Source organism: Podarcis gaigeae (genome assembly GCF_964106915.1).
Source record: "Podarcis gaigeae genome assembly, chromosome: 1".
NCBI classification, from domain to species: Eukaryota; Metazoa; Chordata; class Lepidosauria; order Squamata; family Lacertidae; genus Podarcis; species Podarcis gaigeae.
Window position 1 is genome coordinate 32,128,079 of NC_139678.1, and position 21,360 is coordinate 32,149,438.

Consider the following 21,360-nt stretch of genomic DNA (forward strand, 5'->3'; position numbering starts at 1 on the left):
CTGTTGTTTAATATGGATAGAAGATTCCTGTACCTTCCTTAATTTGCCATTGTGCATATGACAGTATCTAAATTGGTGCCTTCCCACACTTTCTACTCCCTCAGTTCAGACTTTCTCATACCCTTTCCTTTTTGGAGTATCCCTGGGACTGAGGGGAAAGTGTTTGGATTTGGAGGATAATGCCATATGCACAACAGAATTAAGGGAGGTATAGGATGCTTACTATCCAAGTTAAACAACAGTATGGATAAGCCCTTTTAAAGGGAAGTCGCTTACTGTGAAAATATGTCTAAAATTATGAACTTCACAGACTCATAGAGTATCATATCACAACAATTCCAGATCATATCACAGAATAACGTTCTTCATCTTTGTTTTTATAGTTATGACCAGGGGTCAGCAAACTTTTTCAGCAGGGGACCAGTCCACTGTCCCTCAGATCTTGTGGGGAGCCAGACTATATTTTGAGGGGAACAAATTCCTATGCCCCACAAATAACCCAGAGATGCATTTTAAATAAAAGCACACATTCTACTCATGCGAAAACACCAGGCAGGCCCCACAAATAACCCAGATACGCATTTTAAATAAAAGGACACATTCTACTCATGTAAAAATACGCTGATTCCCAGACCATCCGCAGGCTGGATTTAAAAGGCGATTGGGCCGGATCCGGCCCCTGGGCCTTAGTTTGCCTACCCATGGTTATGATTGGCATCAGGGCAAACTGACCTGCTGTCATGTCACTACAGTTCAAGGCTACACCACTGTGGAAAGCCTAACATCCTTATGTTACAGCAATAAAGCAAGACACACACAATTTTGGGGGGGGGGGACCAATAATTCAGGAACAATAACATCTATTTCCACAAACTCCATAACATATTGTTGCTGACATCTTTCTGGCTTGAGAGACAATGAAGTGTGCATCTGGGGTGAAGTCAAACCGCTGTGTTAGCAGCACCTGAGTGACCTCCCCGGGGTGCATGCCTGGGATGTATTGTGCAGATTTCCACCAACCGTGGCATCCCGCATGGACAATAGCCTCAAATTTTTTTTACTCCACTTTCCCAACCACTTACAGCATTGCATCATTTTAAAATAAAGCAAATTAAACTATCATAAGAAAAGCTATTAGTTTTGGGGAAAAAAATTTTTTAAATAAAAAACAACAACCTGCAAACAGAATGATAAAAGCTACTATTTACAATTTACAATTACACTTAGAATTTGATCTTGCAAGCAATTCTATGTTGCCATTATTTTCTATTGATGTTGTTTTCAGTGCAAGGAACCTGCTATGGTAATGGTGAGGTTGAGAAATGAAAAGTTATGGGATGAGCTGCTTTGAGGAAAAGGCAAGATATAAATCAAACAAACAGGATATATATACAATTTATTTACTTCACATTTATCCAAGACCCTTGGAACACCCTATTGCAAGCCAATAGCAATTTATTTATAATTCTTACAACAACCCGCTGAAGTAGGTTGAAGGTGAAAAGGCTGAATTTGAGCTAAGTTAATGTACAGCTGGGATTAATTCCCAGCGGTCCCACTTTGACCCACTATGCTCTCTACACCCACTGATTTAGGCATCCCTAAAGTCACAGTAATCCTAGGGGTGCTCTGTTAAGAGGCCAGAAGAAGAGTTTCCCTTTCTCTTTTCCTTCTGGTGTGGTGTTCTTAGTGTTTTTAGACCTATTTTAAGTTATTGGAATTTTCAAGTCTGCTGCAACTAGTTTTCTTATGGCCAGTGCCTATCCTGAACGTATGGGAGTTGTGACCATTATGCTCATTTGCCTTCAGTAGCAGTAAAGCTCTGCTGAATGAAATACAATTGCCTCTGGTCTATTTTGGGGGAATGCTGCAACGTGTTGTAAGTTTTTACACTGCTGGCTGTACGTTGGAATCTGGATCAATACTGAGTAGAACTCCATGACATCTTCAACGTAGCCGTGAGCCCCGCCGGACCTTCGCTTCCAAACGGACACGGAGAGCAGCATCCCAATGCCCGAGATCGCTCCCATCGGCGCCTTCAAACCACCGAGCGCCGAGGCGGAGACTCCCCAGAGCTCCGCCCCAGAAGCAGCTGCCGGTTGTTGCCTGGGCAGCTCCGCCTCTGGGTTGAAGGAGGGACTCGGCTCGGCCCCGGCGAAGAGCGGGTGGGCCTGGTCCTCGTTCCCTTCTGCCGGGATCTTCCCGGCATGAACAAGTCGGAGATGGCGGACGAGGCGCTCTTCCTGCTGCTGCACAACGAGATGGTGTCCGGGCTGTACCGCGCCGCCGAGCAGGGCGATGGGGTGAGCGGGGGTTGCTCTGGCGGCTCCGGGGAGGCATCCCGGCGCTTCCCTGTCGGAGGGAAGGGAGAGAGGCGGAGCCCGGGGGACGGCGCAGTGGCCCGAGGAGGGTCCCTTTTTTATATTCTTTATTTTTTTAACGAAGCTTCCCTAAATCTGGAATGCCTTCTCCTACCCAAAGCCTCATAATGGAGTCTCTGGTTTCGAAATCTCTTCTCCTTAAAGCGCTGTGGTGGTTTGAGGGCCTGGCCAAGGATTTCTGGCGTCTGAACAGATTAATCCGTGTTCAGTATCCAGGTTTGGGGCTGGTTATGGGCGAGTCCAGTGATGAACATGAACAGACTGCCCGAGAGAAATGTGATAAGCATCACATACAGTATGTACCAAGTAAACTAGGGATGATCTAAATTAAAAATGTTTATTACATTCCCTCTGACCCACTAATACAGGGGTCAGCAAACTTTTTCAGCAGGAGGCCGGTCCACTGTCCCTCAGACCTTGTGGGGGGCTGGACTATATTTTGAAAAAAAAATAAATGAACGAATTCCTATGCCCCACAAATAACCCAGAGATGCATTTTAAATAAAAGAACACATTCTATTCATGTAAAAACACGCTGATCATCCGCGGGCTGGATTTAGAAGGCGATTGGGCCGGATCCGGCCCCTGGGCCTTAGACCCATGCACTAATACAATGGGTTCCCCCCCCTGCAACAGCATGCTTTGTGTTTGCATATAACTTTTAAAAATGCTTCAGAAATTCCTGTCATCTTTATTGTAACGTGTCCTTAAATTTACAAACACGATAGGCGTTTTAAAATGGGCAGGATTAGGACGACACAACATTATCCATAATTCAGTTAGGACAGACTGTTTGCAATTAAATTAGTGTGTTTATTAAGCACACCTGGAGTCTGAATTCAGCAGTACTTGTACCCTAACTACTGTCTTTTTTTATTCCACTTCAAGTACTTCAGATTATAAATTACAAAGAGTGTCTCAAAGTGTATGTTTGTAGGACCCAGCTTATTTTTATGGTTGTAAGTTGTTTTAAATTGTTTTTCATATTGTGTTTTAATGCTGTAACCTGCCCCGAGACCTTAGAGTGAAGGGTGGGAAATAGATGAATGACTGACTAGGGGTTTCTGTAAGAATTCCTGCTCTATGATTGCAGTCATGGTGGTGTTGTCTTTCACATGAGGGTATGTTTTGACTCCTCAGAGTGGGAAGTGAAGGAAACAGGATGCTTGTGTTACTGTGTTCTTTGAAGTTGGACTATTGTCCTTTGTTCTTTTTCACTTTGCTGTCTGATGCTAGAGAGAGAGGGAGCCATGTTGCAGTGCTCCATGTGTGTTTATATGTAAATAAAGTAGATTAGCCAAAATGCTGAGTTGCTGTGGTCTGTCGCGCAAGGTGCACAAACTCTGCAGATCCCTAAGTGTGCTGGTGTCGGTTGGCATTGGTCGCTGTGATGTTTGGGCTGAAAAAAGCTTATGAAGCTCCCGAATGATGGACCAGGAGGGAGGGAAGATGCCAGTCGGACATGTGTCTCTGCCAGAGTCCTACTAGAGTGTAGGCTGAGCTCCTGACAGCCTCTGTTGCTTCAGACATCGGTCAGAAATTGGTCCTACTGCAATGTAAGGAACTTACTACTTGTCTGTTGGGGGCTGCAAGGCTACTCATAGCCAGTTTGAAATTAGCCAGGCACATTTTGCACCTGGCTATCAAGTACTTGCGACCTAGTGAAGATCCACCATCTGGAGGTGCATGCCTGGGGATCCTTGGATCTTGCCTGTTTTCACATAACTATAACAACACATCCTGTAGAATTCTATCGGTTATATTTTATCTTCACAATTGGAATGAATTTCAGGAACCAAAATGCTTTTACTGTGCTGCCTGAGCAGGAGCAGGGAATAATGTTATAGTTTGTCATAGCTTGTCTTCACCCCTCTGCCCAGCTCACAGTTGTGAGCAATATCCCTACGTTATGAATGGTCCGTGTCACCATTAAGAAAAAGAGGTTGGAATAGGTCAATATATATCTGGAAGGTCCCTGGATCAAGCAACTTTTCTTATTTAAGTTCTTGAAGTTCTTAATCTAGCTCAAGGTAGTGATCTGAACTAGCCAGATAATCAATCACAGTCAGTCCATTATTGGGGGGGGGGGGGGGAATTAAAGCCATCTTACCCCAAAATGGCAACTAAACATTCAATTTTTGTGCTTAGCTTGTATACCTGAGTTCATAGCAAAGAATTGGAAAGAATGTATGGAGAATTGCTTTCTGTTACCCTTTTATAAGAGTTTCTAATGTATTCCACTGATTGGCATCTGAGTTCACAAACAAGGGTATTATCATTTGTTCCAGCAGGGAAACGAGAGGGAAACTTTTGTGTTACATTTTTTGCTGAAAATATATTTTATACACACACACACACACACACACACATATATATATATATATATATATATATATACCGTGTATAAAACGATATCTAAAAAACCCAGGTACCAGGCCTACTGGTTTCACTGTGGACTTCTGATTGCAGCCTAACTAAACAAATTAGCATTTGGTTTTGTTCAATTAGGATCCTCCGTTTGCATTTGGTGTACATTCTTACAGTCACATAGCCTTGTGTATTTGTTTTACCAAACAATTCATTGTTTTCTAAGTTTTCATGCTATAATAAATATATTGACTCTCTTCCCTTCTAGTGGCAGACTACCAATAATAATCAAAATTTGGGGGTTGGGTTTTTGAACACAGGCACACACACACACACCCGCATTTACGCAGGGGTTATGTTCCGAGCGCGCATCAGTGAAATTGTGTATATTTGAAACGCCATAAAGCCTGCAAACACCCTGCCCCTTTATGTGACTTTTTGTGATGTTTTCGGGTCACTTCTAGGTTCAGCATGATGCGCACGTGCGTGGTTGCACACATATTGAATGGGCATAAATACAGGGTTGCCTGTAATTCCATTTCTGTCCCCAGGGGTTGACGTTAATGTGACTCTTTAATGTATGATCTTTGGTATTCCAGTGCTTTGGAAAGACCTTTCTTCTATGATGTTAAAACAGGAGTGGGCAGATCTCAGGACTGCCAAACTGTTTATCAGTAGTTGAAAAGAGAAAAACAAACGTGTTTCTGCCTGTTGCTGCAAATTCACTATTCTATGTTGAGTGTCACAACCAACTGCCCTTTGATTACAGGCAAGAGAAAAGTGTGGAAGAAGAAAACTTAAAGTATAATTTTAAAAATAGATTTGCATAAGTTATTGCGGTTTGTGGGGTGTTCTTTGTACACACACACAAGATTGCCTTTATTATACCTTACAGGAAAATGGACGATGCATCTCAAAACTGGAAAATATGGGTTTTCGAGTAGGACAGGGATTAATAGAAAGGTGAGTGGCATGTTTAGCTTCTCTCTTGACCCATTATTTTCCTTCAGAGTTGCAAATATTCCAGCAGGTTTTCTGATGTCCTTATATCATGTGTAAATTCTGTGTATATCATAAGACACAGAAATTCCCTAAGGGATGTTGCTTTTAAAGATGCCCCACACAAACTTTAGTGGCTGCAACGTGATGGGAAAATCAAGGGAATTCAGTGGCGCTGCCTTGTACTAAGTGGAAGTGTTTTTCTGCTTGTGCAAGACCTTTCTTGTGCCAAGATTTGTAATAATTATTTGTAGTTGTAGTTTCATGTCATGGTGGGGTGGAGGAATTTGTTTTATGGATTAACCACCTTTTTGTCTATACAGTATTGTTTCTGTTTATAACTTACATTGGGTGTTGGTTTTTAAATTTTTGGAAGTCACTTTGAAATTTTTGTGGGAAGCTAGCTCATAAATTGAATAAATCATTGGCAAAATTAGAAACTAGAAATCTGCCTTATGTCAGGTCAGATAACTTGTCCTTCTAGTCCAGTGTTGCGTACTCAGACTGGCAGTGACTTTTTGGGGCCTCAGGGTCATTCCCATCATTTTTTACTTAATCTGTTCTTTAAACTGCAGATGCCAGGGACTGAAACTGGCACCTTTTATTCTGCTAATCACTTATGCCCCCTCACCACATCGCGTGCATGCAACTAATTAAATGCCACTACTTTTAATTGCTTTCTCTTAGGTTTACAAAAGATACTGCCAGATTCAAAGATGAACTGGATATAATGAAGTTTATCTGCAAAGATTTTTGGACTACTGTATTCAAAAAGCAAATTGATAACCTCAGGACCAACCATCAGGTATTGTAAGAAACTGAACTTGTAGAGTTGTCAGTCATGTTGCATATCAGTGCCAAGTGGGCGGAGAAGAAATTATACATAATTGTACATTATTTACATTCAAATACGTTAATATAAATTTGGATTCTGTCTGGAATTAAAACAATTGGGATCTGGTATAGCTCAGCTCTGTCAGCACAATTGCACAACGAAGCATTTGCTTGGATTGTACTACAGATGGGTCTGTATGATTATAAATAAGGTCTTTGTATGTAGAAAGCAGTAAAAAGGTGAACAACCCTTATTGACACTTCTTTCTGCAGGCTGTTTTCTTATGTGAGAATATTCAAATAGTATTTTTCCACTTGCAGTTTAAAATAAGCAAGGGATGCATCACATTTTTTTTCTGATTCTAATTAGGTTCTTATTTCAGAATAATTTTGTTAGGATATATGCTGTCAGGGAACTGCCATCGGAAGGACAGGTGGTGGACAGGCTCCAGGAGAATAGGAGAGACTCTGCAGCAGAAGAAGGAACCAGCAGGGGGAGTGCAGGAGTTACAGCGGAGGGGAGGCTCTGGGATACTTCTAGTGAGAATAGTGAAGAGGGAACAAGACCCCCCTTAGGAACTCCCACCCTTCGCCGGAAACTGTCACGCAGAGAGTCACGAAGGCGCATGTCCGTCAAACAGCTTTTATGTTGGTGTAAGTTCCGTAGACGCCCACTGTCAGATTCTACCAGCGACTGACGGAGCCATGCTTTGGGGGCTCCGTTAGTGCCTCGGTTTGGATGACCAGCCAAACCCCAGAGGGATCAAGCTTTTACGCACAAGCAGCTCATTATCCCATCACATATGCCAGCCACCTTGTGCTGTAAAGAGAATTCCATAAGGGTAGCGTGTGTAGCTAAATAATACAGATTTATTCTATGGTGTTCCTTCAATTTTGTTTTTGCTGTTTTTCTTGTTGTTAATATTGTTCACTGTCTTGGGAAGATTTTATCTTGAAAGGCAGGATTTGAAAGGATGAATGAATAATTAACATGCATACGTAATAAAACAATCCAGCTAGTAACCATATTTGCACAGAAGTTAACTTCCTGGGGAGAAAGATGTCTGCCATTAATCTAGCCTTTCTTTCAAAGTGACTGGTTGGGATGATTGCAGTTTAATAGACCGGACTGCATTTGGTAGGAAAACAAAGTATACTGCATGTGTTTGCAGGTACTCTGTAACCAGCTTTTTCCATGTATATTACCTAGCGGGGTTACAACATTAATAAATGATTCTTGCATGAATAGCCAAGGAAAAGGCAGGATAGAACTATAACTGTTATTCATTTTTTGCAGGGCATCTATGTACTACAGGATAACAAGTTCCGTCTCCTGACTCAGATGTCTGCTGGAAAACAGTATTTGGAACATGCTCCTAAGGCTTGTATAATTAACTATATCTTACGTAGTTCATAGGAGCACCTTCAAAACCAAATTTCTTCATGGAGTTGCAATACAGTGGTACCTCGGGATGCAAACGGGATCCGTTCCGGAGCCCTGTTCGCATCCTGGATAGAATGTAAGACGCGCGTGCGCGGGTCATGTTTCGCTGCTTCCGCGCATGCACGTGACGTCATTTTGACCATCTGCGCATGCACGAGCGGCAAAACCTGGAATTAATGTGCTCCGTTACTTCCGGGTCGCCGCGGAGCGCAACCCGAAAATACATATCCTGAAGCATATTTATCCCGAGGTATGACTGTATATTCCTTACATGTATAGGGCAGGGGAGAGCAGCAGGAGTGGTCTTGCAATGGTGTTATCTTCTCCATGTACTTGATGTTCACAGTTGTACTTTATACTGTCATATATTTATTCTGTGTTAATATGAATTTTTGCAAGTTTGACAGATAAACGTTGGAGGGGAAGCAAACTCTTTTATAGCAGTATTCTATCAGTTGATTGCATTCTAGCTGTCAGATCCACATGTGCACATGCTAGTATTAAAGAAGTATCCTCAAGAGATATTTTTTTTTAACTTTGGGCCCTCTTTCCCCATTTCCTGCATGGAAGTGTCTTCAAGCTACATTATTACATGAGCACTGCTCCACAGCATTTGATATTTTCATTCACATATATTCATTTGAAATAAGATGGGTTTGTGAAACAATTCCATATTCTCCCATCACACTGATGAAGATCTACGAAACAGCAGTCAATATCCAGAATTTCTCAGTGTTGAACATTATATTTGCTGAATACACAAAGCTCCACAGCTTATCTTTCATCGTACAAAGTTTGGTACCTCACTTCAAAAAGATTTTCAGAGACTTTGAGATTAAGATTTCATTTTGAACTTGTTATTGTTTGAAGGAATTCTATAAAGGAATTCTATAAATACATACTCTATTACGTATGTATATGGTCATCGTGTTGCCTAAACATTGTTGACGTTCTCTTTTGCAACACAGGGGTTTGTTTGGATACTTCAAGCTGCTCTCGAGAGGGTTAACACTCTCCTTAAATAATGAAATTCATACCTTGGAGGGTTGAGCCTGTTTTTTTTCACTGGAGGGAGAGCCAAAATTAACAAATTAATTTTGTTATTTATACCCCAGCCATCAGGCTGGGTTTCCCCAGCCACTCTGGGCGGCTTACAGCACACAAAAATATTGTAAAACATTAGATATTTCCTGGTACAGGGTTGCCTTCAGATGCCTCCATGACATTTTGCCCTTTCCACCAGCTACAACTGGTGCACCAGTTGCAAGCCTTCCTAGACCAAGAGCCTGGCAACAGTTATCCATGTTCTGGGCAAACCCAGCCAGATGGGCGGGGTATAAATCATAATAAATTATAAATTATTATTAAATTATTATAACCACCGGAATAGATTACTGTGTTGCATAAGGAGGCCTCCTCTTTGAAAACAGCGTTGAACATTAAATTCCTCGGCACAAGTTTAAAGAGCTTTCAACAGTGTAATGCGATAATTATATAAATGATCAGAATGTCGTTTTGTTTGACTTAATGTATGGGTCTTTCCCCCCACAGTACTTGGCATTTACTTGTGGATTAATTAGAGGTGCTTTATCCAACTTGGGAATAAAGAGCATTGTGACAGCCGAGGTTTCAACAATGCCTGCGTGTAAGTACTCTTCTTCTTGGCAAAGTATGTGTGCAAATTGTCTCTTCCGCTTAATGTAAAGTTGGTGAGACAAATGACCAATTTTAGCAAATATGAGGTGGTTGCACTTAAAATAGCTTGTTGTAGCCAAGCTTGGCCAATGATAATTTTGCAGTCTGAGGTGGAGGACACGATGGTACTTCCCATTGCTCCCAATTCATTCCAGGAATGCAGCTGGTACTGTTTCCCCCCCTGCTGGATCTGTGAGCAGCAGCCTCGTATCGAATAGGGAGGGTAGGACACAGGGCAAACACAAACCCTGCCTTCCACACCTCACTGTTGCCCCCTGCCCACCAGCATCTGACTAATGATAAAGCCAGCCTGGGGTATAGGTTGCAAAATCGTATAGGGGACTTAAAGGTAAAGGTAAAGGGACCCCTGACCATTAGGTCCAGTCGTGGCTGACTCTGGGGTTGCGGCGCTCATCTTGCTTTATTGGCCGAGGGAGCTGGCGTACAGCTTCTGGGTCATGTGGCCAGCATGACTAAGCCGCTTCTGGCGAACCAGAGCAGCGCATGGAAATGGCATTTACCTTCCCGCTAGAGCGGTACCTATTTATCTACTTGCACTTTGATGTGCTTTTGAACCACAAGGTTGGCAGGAGCAGGGACCGAGCAACGGGAGCTCACCCCGTCGCAGGGATTCAAACCGCTGACCTTTTGATCAGCAAGTCCTAGGCGCTGTGGTTTATTTTTTTTTAAAAAAAGATATTTATTAAGATTTTGTATAATAAAACAAGCATCACAGTCAATCAATAAAAAAAAAGAGCAACACAATCAAACAAAGCAAAAAAGTACAATAAAAAACATAAAAAAGTAAAAAACAAAAACAAAAAGCAAAGAAAATCTAGTTTAGGCTCTGTGGTTTAACCCACAGCGCCACCCGTGTCCTGTTATAGGGGACTTAAGTAGGGGGGAATGTGTCGGGTGGTGGATTTCTTACGAATTTCTAGCTAGAGACCTGCATGCCTAACTGGATACAGACTTTGCTCTAGATTCATGGGCCTTTTCAAGCCCTAACACACAGAAGTCACACTAAATTGCTTGGTTTTTTCCTCTGTGTGTCAAGCCAAGCCGAGTGTGGCTGCAGTTCTGGAAATACAAGAGTTGCTGAAGAGAGGCATGCTAGAAGAGGCCTTGGATCCATCAGATCCCAAGCCATCTCATTCTTCCAACAAGGGAGAAATATTATCCAAATTATGGTGGAGTTATTTTACCTCACGTTGATTTTTTTGAAGAAGCAAAATGGAGGAAAGGCAAAAAGCCACCCTGGCCAGCATGAGACCAGCAAGACTTTAGGAAGTGGCAGTACTGTAGGATTTCTCTGTAAGACTGTAATTCTAAATCCACTTACAGGGGAGCAAACCCCATTGAACACAGTGGGATTTACTTCTGAGGAAACATGCATAGAATTTTGGCGTATCTTCAAACATGTCTGAAATAAATGGTGGTAGTAACTTGTAACTAGCTACTCAACCGGAGGCCCAGGGTGAAACATGGATTTCAGTTCTGTACCTACTTAAGTGGGAGTAAGGCTTACAGAACTGAATAGGACATCTGAGTAGAAACCTGATTGCACTGTTAAACGGTAATTGGTTTTTTAAAATATGTGCAAACTACCTCCTAATACAGAAAGTTAGAGAGATTTTTGTTAAATCTAGCTAACAATCAGGGTAGGGAACTGGATCCAGCCAGTGGGCTGAATCTCGATTTTCGCCGCAAACCTACGGTTAACTTTCGGCAGGTTAGCAGATGGTTACCCACCTGTCAGTCACCTGATGTCACCATGACATCAGATGGAGCATTTTGCTTTGCCTGCATGGTTTGAAGTCAAACTATACAAGGTGAAGGAAGTATTTCCTTGACAGTACTGCTCAGCTGCTCTGCACTTACAGCTAGCTCTGTTTTGGGATTGGCTGCATTGGTGCTGACAGGAAGCTGCACTTGTCAAAGAACAATTGGGAGCACACAATTGTGACCCCCCCAATGCTTAATTTTTCTTGTGGACCAGAGGTTCCACACCCTTGACTTATTGGAGGATATAATAAAGTACATGTAACCATACCACTTTTAACTACACGAAGAGTTGTTTCTCCTTGGTAAGATGGATGTTATAATAACTTTCTTTTTTTTACAGGCAAATTTCAGGTGATGATACAGAAGATATAGCACATGTACAGAACCAGCTTCCTGCCTTGTAAAATGACAAATAAAATGTATATTTTATTTATATCCGTAGTTTATTGAAGCTGTCCTATATTGTATAAAATGCCATATAGTTTAAAACACAAATTTTCAAGTCTGCTGTATATCTTGCTTTTTTCCCTTTTTTCTTTTTTGGTAGTCGCTAAGTTACTGTGTGTTTAAGGAAGATGAAGCTTACAAGTTTGTAAAGGTGGAATGGAAACCTTGATTAAATTTCAAGCTCTAATGTCTGGTTAGTTTTGCAGTACATTGATTTAGCAATGCAAAATTTGTTCGAAGCGTTGATCTAGAGGTGGGTTTGACAAGATCTGTGCATATATAATAGGGCACCCAGCTATTAGCTGAACTGGGGCTATAATGTCTAATTGAATAATTAGAATGATTAATTAGATGACAGACTTAAATTTTTTTTTAATGCAAATACTTCTAAAAACTGCAGATGACGAGGCCAATCTTTGAAAGGCATTCTTTTATATTTTTATAGGAGGGACTGCCTTTAAGATAACACATGTGTTAAAACAGGCCTAAACTAAAAGCAAAAATTGCAACCAGACAAAATTAGTCATGCTTTAGTCCCATCAGATTCACTGGGAGAAGTTAGCCATGCCTAACAAGTCCCATCAAGACTAAGCATGACTACCTTAAGTCTGAAACTCTGAATCCAACCCTTTGCATGATCAAAACATTTTTTCCCCATCAGCAATTTTAAATTAATAGCTTAATGGGTGAACTCATGATTAAATGACTGAAATACCTTACAGTCAGGCTGTATCCCTCATTTAACCAGCCTCCCCCTTCACAGCTTTTGAGATACTAAAGAAATATTGTTGTATGGAACGGGGTTGAACCAGAAGATGGTCTTCAAACTCCCTACCAGCTCTAGAATTCTATGGTTCTGACTTCATTGTGTGCCTGCAAACACATACATATATTATATATGCTATACTTGTTGGCTGGAATAAATTTAAGGTATTGAAAGTTCTAGATCCTACCTTTCCAAGCTGGCTCACCAAACAAACAAATGACATGATCAAAATATGTACGATAAGTGAACAGGCCAAAACCAGTAATAATTAGCTAAGCGAATTTAAATGCCTACCTAAACGAAAAGGGCTTAAGTCCAGATCCTGGCCTTTCTCATGTTGCCCCAAATGTATCTTGGATTAAAGGTGCGTTGAAACATGCAAGGGGAGCCGCCCCCCATGACCTCATATGACCCACAAAAGTTGTCCAGGTGGGAATGGATTATATTGAAAGGGTTCCGTACTCCTCTTATGGCTTTAAAGGTGGTGACCAGCACTTGGAATTCAGCCTGGAAATGTATGTTCTCAAGGCCCAGCCCTGCTCAGCACTCTCCCTGCAACATTTTGCACAAGCTGAATTTCCAGATGCTTTCAAAGGCATGCCCAGGTAGAGCACATTACAGTACTTCAGTCTTGTGCTAAGTGAAGTATGCGGCACCATGTTGGTTACTGCTGATCTATGTGTACGAGGAAAGGTCTTGGAACACTTCTGAATGAGTTGCAGTAATTGCTTTCAAGGATAGAAAGGCATGAATAACAACAGCTAGGTAGGAAGAGGAAGGCAAATTTCTAATGAACTTTCCACCAAATAAAATCTTGCTCAGCCTCTGACTTCATAGGCAGTGACTGGCACACATCAAGTTTGGAAAAAGAAAATACAAGTAGAATATATCGAAGCTAAATCTCTGCATAGAATATGATTTTTATTTTACTATTCCTAGTATAGAAGGGGGATTCTGCTTATGGGAAGCAGTGTTGGGGAATGATCAATGTCAGTTAACTTGCATCTACTAAAGCTGCTACATCCATTTTATGAACTAAATTTGGCTATTTTAAGAAGAAGAAGAGTTTGGATTTGATATCCCGCTTTATCACTACCCAAAGGAGTCTCAAAGCGGCTAACAATCTCCTTTCCCTTCCTCCCCCACAACAAACACTCTGTGAGGTGAGTGGGGCTGAGAGACTTCAGAGAAGTGTGACTGGCCCAAGGTCACCCAGCAGCTGCATGTGGAGGAGCGGAGACGCGAACCCGGTTCACCAGATTACGAGTCTACCGCTCTTAACCACTACACCACACTGGCTCCTAAAGCATTGCAAAGAGCCAATACCAATACACTCACAAATTAAAACTCTTTTGAATAACTTTATTTATAAAAACATAGTATTATAAAAACTTTACAGGAGCCAGATTCAGTCCTGCAGGGTTTTCAATGACAGAATCAGTCTTGTTCCATGGTGTAGCTTGAATGAGGAGGAGTTTGGTATATGAACTGCAATCACACACTAGCTGCAGGCAAATGGGTCCTTCAGAAAGTGTTTTAGGCACTGTGTTGGTGACCTTTTCCAAGCTGAGTTTTCCAGCCACACTTGCTAAAAAGACATTCCAACTATTCATTTTCTACAGAATTCCCCCCCCCTACTCAGGGAGATCACACTGGAAGATGGGATATCTCTGCTGTTCGTCACACTTGTCACAGAGGAGCTTGCTAATAACACTGGCTTGCATAGTGCCTTAGAAACAATGGCATCCAATGCTTTTATGCTTTCCAGACTTGTCAGGAGGCTTCATCAGCCAGATCATGCTGGTCAAAATACCTATTGGGGGAAAGAATCCATAAAAGTTATACAAGTCGCTAAGGAAAGCCTACACAAAAACTTAAAATGTCAGAGAAACACAACACATACACTTGGGTATCTCAAACTCCTTCAACTGAACACGGATGTACTAAATGAATACAAAAACTATACCAATTTCAGTTGTTTCTTCAAGAACAGAGGCCGGGGTGATAGGTGGCTCAGCGTTTCTTAAGGTTAATAATTCTGTGCATTTGTAGTCTCTGCTGGCATGCAGCCCCACAAAAGATTACCTCCGAGGGAATGTGGGTCTCAACAAGGTTCCTTAGCTCTGATTTATAACAACAAGCAGGTTCCAAACAGGTTTTGCCTTGGTAGTGTATAAACTGCTTCAGGCTAAAACAACTTGAAAGAATCCTATAAAAGGTGACAGTTATTTAATTCTGTTGTGATATTCATTCCCTCTGCCCCTACTTTGCAATACACTTTTGATAAGGAATCGGAACCTATTGATCCCGGATGAAGAGGCACTCTCAAACAATTCTGAGGAGAAGTGACGAGAGGGAGGGGGAAACCAGGAGCAAACAAATTATAGCCTTTATGAAAAACAGTATGTGGTTCTTGTGTTCAGGGCATATTACAGTGGTACCTCAGGTTACGTACTTAATTCACTCTGGAGGTCTGTTCTTAACATTAAACTATTATTAACCTTTAGCTAATGGGGCCTTCCACTGCCGCCGCTGTGCGATTTCTGTTCTCATCCTGAAGCAAAGTTCTTAACCCGAGGTAATATTTCTGGGTTAGCGGAGTCTGTAACCTGAAGCGTATGTAACCCGAGGTGCCACTGTATAAGCCATCCAGAAGCCTCATCACGCTGGATTATAGGGCTAGTGATGGCTGAACTTTGCCCCCTAAATCTCCATAGAGAAACTAAAACAGCCTACTGAAACAAAACTACAAGACTTAAAAATCCAAACCTTCTGTCAGACCATTGAGGATAACAGCTTTGAGTGACTCAAGATTACAATCCTTAAATAGCCTTATACAGAATTACAATCCAGCTCTTTCTCCTTTAGGGCTGCAAATCTCACCCAGTGGCTTGCAGCTTTGAACCTGCTCTTAATAGTTATGCAACTATGCCATACCTGCCAACTAAACAAATTAACAAGTTCAGAGCAGACACTTTTTCATCATTCTTGTTTTCCTGCAACAGAGGAAAAATGAAGTTAATGTAGTATGTTACAGCAAATGTTAACAATCCCAAACAGATTTGTGACTCAAAACACACTGCACTGAATGTGACAGTAATTTCTTATGTTATCAGCATTTGCTGTTATGCTTCTGAAAACAGGTGATTCACTAAATTCAGGCATTCACTAAATTAATTAAGAACTGTCAGCATTTTGAACACTCACTGTACCATCTAGTACCCCAAATTCTCTTTTCTGCCACACTTTGAATTGTCATTTTCAGAATATATAAAGAAACAAAATGTAAAAAAACCCACATTTCATACAACCGAGATGGTTACAGGAAAAGGAAAGAATGAGCAATTAGCATAGATAATAAATTCCACTATTACTTTTCTGCCACAATAATTTGTTGGTTCAGCTTACTTCTAAGACTCTCACTTCAGAGCATCGTCTGGCCAACTGCCGAATGAGAGAGTGAGCCTCTGGCAACAATGGTTTTTCAAGACAGGCCAATAGCGCATAAAGCCATCTGCCCTAGAGAAATTCAACAAAAGTGGCAACAAGAATTTAACACTTAAGTAAAATAGTTATTGCCCGTTTTATCAAAATACACCTTGATCTAAGGATTACCACTGTGAAAGATTCATAGCAACTCAGTCACCATAAAATAGATACACGTGGTTTTCTCAAGCCAAATTTAGCTTTCAGGAGCTTCCTGCAGCCAATCAAAAGCCACGTTTTGGTTTCTGAACGTTTTGGAAGTCGAATGGACTTCTGGAACGGATTCCGTTAGACTTCCAAGGTACGACTGTACTATTTTTCTTTAGCCTAACTTCTCAGATTGCCTTTTTTGACTTCCAAGATGAAAAAAGGAAGAGTGCAAATTACCAGTTCTGGAGTAAATTCCTTCTCTGCAAGCCAGTTTGTCAGGTACTCCAAGACGCTGGTTACTGTTGCCTTTTAAGAACAAGAGAAGCAGTTATGAAGAAGGGTTTTCTGCAGCTAGTGTTTCCATATAGCCTTTGCATTATTAGAAAAGATGTAATGACTATATTAGATATTTTATACCACGTGCAGGGAATCTGTGGCCCTCCCAAGTTGTGGATGGATTCCAGCTCCCATAAGTGCCAACTAGCATGGAGGGCCGCAGGTTCCTAACTGTCTTACACAAATGCTAAGGATAATCAAGGAAGCAAATGGCTAAATGGACCACAATAAACCTGTTTTGAATACACATGCAAAGCCACCCTGCAGTGACAACACATGTTTGTAACTTCTGCTGCTATGAAACAGTTGTTGTACAGCAGTGGTGGGGAACCTCTAGCCCAGGGTTTCCCAAACTTGGGTCTCCAGCTGTTTTTGGACTACAACTCCCATCATCCCTAGCTAGCAGGACCAGTGGTCAAGGATGATGGAAACTGTAGTCCAAAAAAGAGCTGGAAACCAAAGTTTGGAAAACCCTGTGTCTAGCCCACAGGACTCATTAGGCCCACCAGCCTTCAGAGGTTGGTATTCTTTTTCTGCATCCAAAATAGGTGCTTCTTGAATTTGAAATAAGGTGCTTTCTCCCACCAACCTGCAGAGGGACTGAAAAAGGTGCCAAATTTAAAAAGGGCAGAACTGAAGTTTGGTCTGCAAAGAAAGTGTCTTCGTTTGCAGCCACGGCTTAAACTTTCGACCACCTGATATCATATGACATCAAGTGACTTGACAGGTGAGTGAGTGGCCCCATCACCGATCAAAGTGATCCTGCAGAAGGCTAGCCACTTCTGGATCTAGCCCTCTCGTGTAGATCCAATTCCCCATCCCTGCTGAACAGTCTTATCATAAACATTTATATTTCACTGGCATATCCAATTTGAAAATCAGGTTGCTGTCTGTGACAAATATTCCTACAAACTTTCATACAAATTTTTGTTAGATCATAACTAGCAAACTGTAGTTCAGAGCAACTTTCCACAAGCAATGTGTACAATGGTAGGATGTCTATGAGTTAGTGGACAGTACAAATCTAAAGAATTCACTGGTTTCAGCCATATTTGTAGAGTGAAAGAAATAGAATTACCTGATTCATTCTGCTAACAATACTCAGCAATGGAGGAAAGCCAATCTAGAAGAGAGAAAAAAGCTCCATTAGAATATATAGGATTTTTGTAGGCTACAGATGTATTTGATGGAAATCAGAATTAGTTTAGCACACAAACAGCAGCACTTTGCTGCCAATGGGTGATAACAAACAGGACACCCCCTTCATTTGTGCCTCCTCTCCAAATCTGTTCCAGAGGGTCCCCAAAACCCCAGAGCAGATTTTGTAGGTTTAGGACAAGGCTGTACAAAGGAGGAGAGGAAGGAGAAGTCACATTGCATCAGTGGAAGGTATCTCTGTGGTGGACAGTCAAAGTGGGTTATCACCCTTTTTAAAAAAAAAACCAACCCCATCTTTATTTAATGAGAGTGTTATATGCACATAAAAACATGCCTAGGAACTCTGAACAAGGATGTACAATAAATATTCAGCACTTTTGTCCAAAGTTAATACGCACTTGTACATAATCAATTCCTTGATCTTCATCTCTGGATACTTCAACAGCTGTGTCTAAATAGGACTTTTCACCTAGACAAAACCTTTTCCAGCCTTCTTCATCCTCTACTCTGGGCTAAAGAATGCAAAAAGGCAAATTACTTTTCTTATTTAAATGTTGTGGAGTGTTTTCCCCCCATTAGGTTAGAGAAAATTCTACCCTCAAAAAAGTCAGTCCTGTATTTTTAGTTTGTAACACAGTCACCACAACAACAACAACACTTGGAATCATAATGTGACCCAAGAACAAAAATTTTAAAAAGGCATTAATAAGGGGTTGAATTGGAGTATCATGGAACAAACAGTTTGACAACACAGTTAATATGTTATATTCAACTTACGATTGTTACATTACTGTCCAAATGTTGCGACTTCCAATGATTCCTGTGCTTGTTCACACTCTGAAAGATTTATAATTAAAACCTAATGACTACAGCATTCATCAGTTAAAAAGACCTCAACAGAATTAAATCTTATTTCAAAAGGAAAAAGAGTGGCAGGCTGAATTTTGTTGTTGTTTTTGATAAGGACTATAACATTATACAAATCAACACAATGTGATCCTTTCTATTTTTAAAAAACTCTTGAAAGTTAGTTGATCTGAGAGTATGTTTAATATTGGGAGGCCAAATCTTCAGAATTCAAATCTTTGGGAGTTCTCTCAGGCTGACAAGATGATTCAGGAAGTGTGTTAGAATATACCAGGAAAAACAACATATTGGATCACTGGCTTGGTGTGTGTAATCATTACTTACCTGGCGAATGGCTGAAAAGTGTGCCACTTGTTGCTGTTGCCATTTCAGAGTTGGAGAATACCCTTCAGGGGCAGGTTGGCATCCTGAAAGCTAAGAAAGGAAAGAATGAATATGGCTTTGTTAAGAATTTAGCATAGTTACATTTTAAGGCAGGACCATGTTGTTGCAATTTCAAGTCCTGTTCTGCAAGAACACCAGCCACATGGCTGGTACAAGGTGTTCAATTTTGTGACTGGAAAACCCTCCAAAGCCTTGCCAGTTTACGTGGATGGTGTCTACTTTTGCAAAACAAACCCTGAAATTCTTAAAACAAGAGAACAATCAGACTCAAGTGCTTCCAACTTTATTATTTTATCTCAATAAGTTTATGGATACAGTTCTTCAAAACTTACTGAAATATTCGCAGTCTGCTTCTTTTTCAATTTCTTGGGGTCTATCTGGGCCACAACAACATCAGGGCATTTTGCAGCTTCAATCCTACAAAACAAAAATGGGGTCTAAAATTTGGAGTGCCTTCTGATTTCCCTGTAAATTTACCATGTAAAACGAAGTTTTCTATATGCCACACACTGAAATACTTAAGGAAATTGTCACAATCTACCCCACCCTTTGCCCTCAACTGGGCTTCATTGAGAATCTTGATTGCCTTCTTCTCTTTTATATAATTTTGCCTCTTTGAGCTGTTTTATTTATTTTCAATGAGAATGTTTTATTTTTAGGCTTTTTTGATCAGTCAAAAGAACAGGCTGCGATATAAAACTGTTAATCCAGAACATAACATAGAAGGGCAGCAGAAACATTATCCATATGTGCTTCACAAGCTACAGCTGAAAACTGCATTTCTATTTAAAAGATAAGTGTTGTGTTTTTGTCTTATGTTACAATATTTGGCTAAGTATTCTTTGAATTTCTTCTTGTTGGCTGAACATTTTTGGGTTAACACTCAATGTGTTTTACAAGTTAAATCTATGCAGTCAGAAGTAAGGCCCAATGCTTTCAACAGAGCTTACTCCCAGGTAACAACACTGCAGTCATGTCACACAACTGATCAGGAAAGTGAGCACAGATCTCACCAAATTCCAACATGTGAACATCGCCCATTGTCATCTCCATAGTCTGCCCTGTCAGCTGATCCTAACCAACTGGGTATAGAAGTATGTACGAATACTCTTTGGTGTGTGGGTGTGTGTATTAAATCAAAGAATCTGCCTGAATTTTTGGACTCTGTTTGTGCACGCGGCTATGGCGGCTGTCACGATGTGTTCCTGTACTTCAAAATTTAAGACGACAAAACTGTTTTGTTTCATAAGATGGGACGCGAGTGGGGAAGAAAGAAAAGGAAAAAGAAATGTGCTAAAAAATAAAAATAGTGGCCTACAGCCAGGCTCTGGGAAGTAAATGACCCGATCCCGACAGAACTGCACGCACATTTGGCCATCAAAAGAAGCACTTGCCCTGCTCAGCTCTATGCAAACTGCAAGCACGCTGGAAGCAGCAGCAGCAGCAGCAGCAGCAGCAGCAGCAGCCGTGCCCAGGTGTGCCTGAGGGTCCACTTGGCAGTGAGAAACATGATTGGCCTCTCTGTTCCCCCGAAGGGGCTGGCAGGCGATCCCAGCCCGCTCCCTCTGCCCCCCGGAGCAGCCCCGCTCTCCACCCCGACCTACCAAGGGGGCGCCCACAGACACCCGGCCAGGCCGCCGCCCACTTACTGGACCCGCTTTAAATATTCCTGGGGTGTTCTGGGGGGCACGGTGGGATCGAAATCCTCCGAGAGGTCGCAGTCCTGCACAGGCAGGAGCCGCGGCATCAACTCTTCCGCCGCCGACTCCATCTCTCAGCCTCCGGGAACCCTCTTTCGCCAGAGCCCGCAAAGCGCATGCGCGGCAAACAGCGACGCTCGCGACGACCGAGGAGCGGACCTAGCGCGCACGCGCAAACCGCTGCTTGGAGAGTTCAGCGGGCAGAGGCGCCTGCGCAGGGATTGAGCGGCCGCGTTGATTTATACTGTATGCCGCGTTCCACAAAGAGCTGGACCTTGCAGCCAACGTTCAAAAACATCAACAGTAAATTAAAAGAAACAAATTAGCAAACCAAATAAATTCAACATTAAAACAAAATATCCCTAGGTGTAAGTATTTAAATGCAAAGGAAAACAAGAGTTAAATGGCAATGAAGTTTCTGGTTCTGGTCTTCCTGCACTCCAAGGAGCCTGGCTTAAATACATTTCAGAAGGAAGCCAGGTTAGATGACATACAGCCTGGCTCCCATAGCCTTACTCCAGAGTAGGCTGGTAGCAGGAGAAGAGACATGTTGGGGAGCAA

General features: G+C 41.7%; 2 protein-coding genes across 2 annotated transcripts; one reads left to right on the forward strand and one right to left on the reverse strand.

Moving 5' to 3' along the window:
* The first annotated feature begins 1,765 nt into the window (after positions 1–1,765).
* Positions 1,766–11,938, forward strand: TRAPPC6B (trafficking protein particle complex subunit 6B). Its single transcript, XM_083742089.1, has 6 exons — positions 1,766–2,303; positions 5,644–5,711; positions 6,435–6,552; positions 7,879–7,962; positions 9,577–9,670; positions 11,846–11,938. The coding sequence occupies exons 1-6, from the start codon at positions 2,208–2,210 to the stop codon at positions 11,875–11,877; spliced, it is 492 nt and encodes a 163-aa protein (XP_083598215.1). The 5' UTR covers positions 1,766–2,207; the 3' UTR covers positions 11,878–11,938.
* A 2,128-nt stretch (positions 11,939–14,066) lies between these two features.
* GEMIN2 (gem nuclear organelle associated protein 2) lies at positions 14,067–20,924 on the reverse strand. The gene is made up of 10 exons (XM_083741849.1): positions 20,749–20,924; positions 19,432–19,516; positions 19,040–19,129; positions 18,626–18,685; positions 18,247–18,360; positions 17,769–17,813; positions 16,592–16,660; positions 16,127–16,237; positions 15,656–15,714; positions 14,067–14,531 (listed from the first exon to the last, which is right to left on the reverse strand). Exons 1-10 carry the CDS (start codon positions 20,868–20,870, stop codon positions 14,492–14,494), a joined length of 795 nt encoding a protein of 264 aa, XP_083597975.1. The 5' UTR covers positions 20,871–20,924; the 3' UTR covers positions 14,067–14,491.
* Between the last annotated feature and the right edge of the window lie 436 nt (positions 20,925–21,360).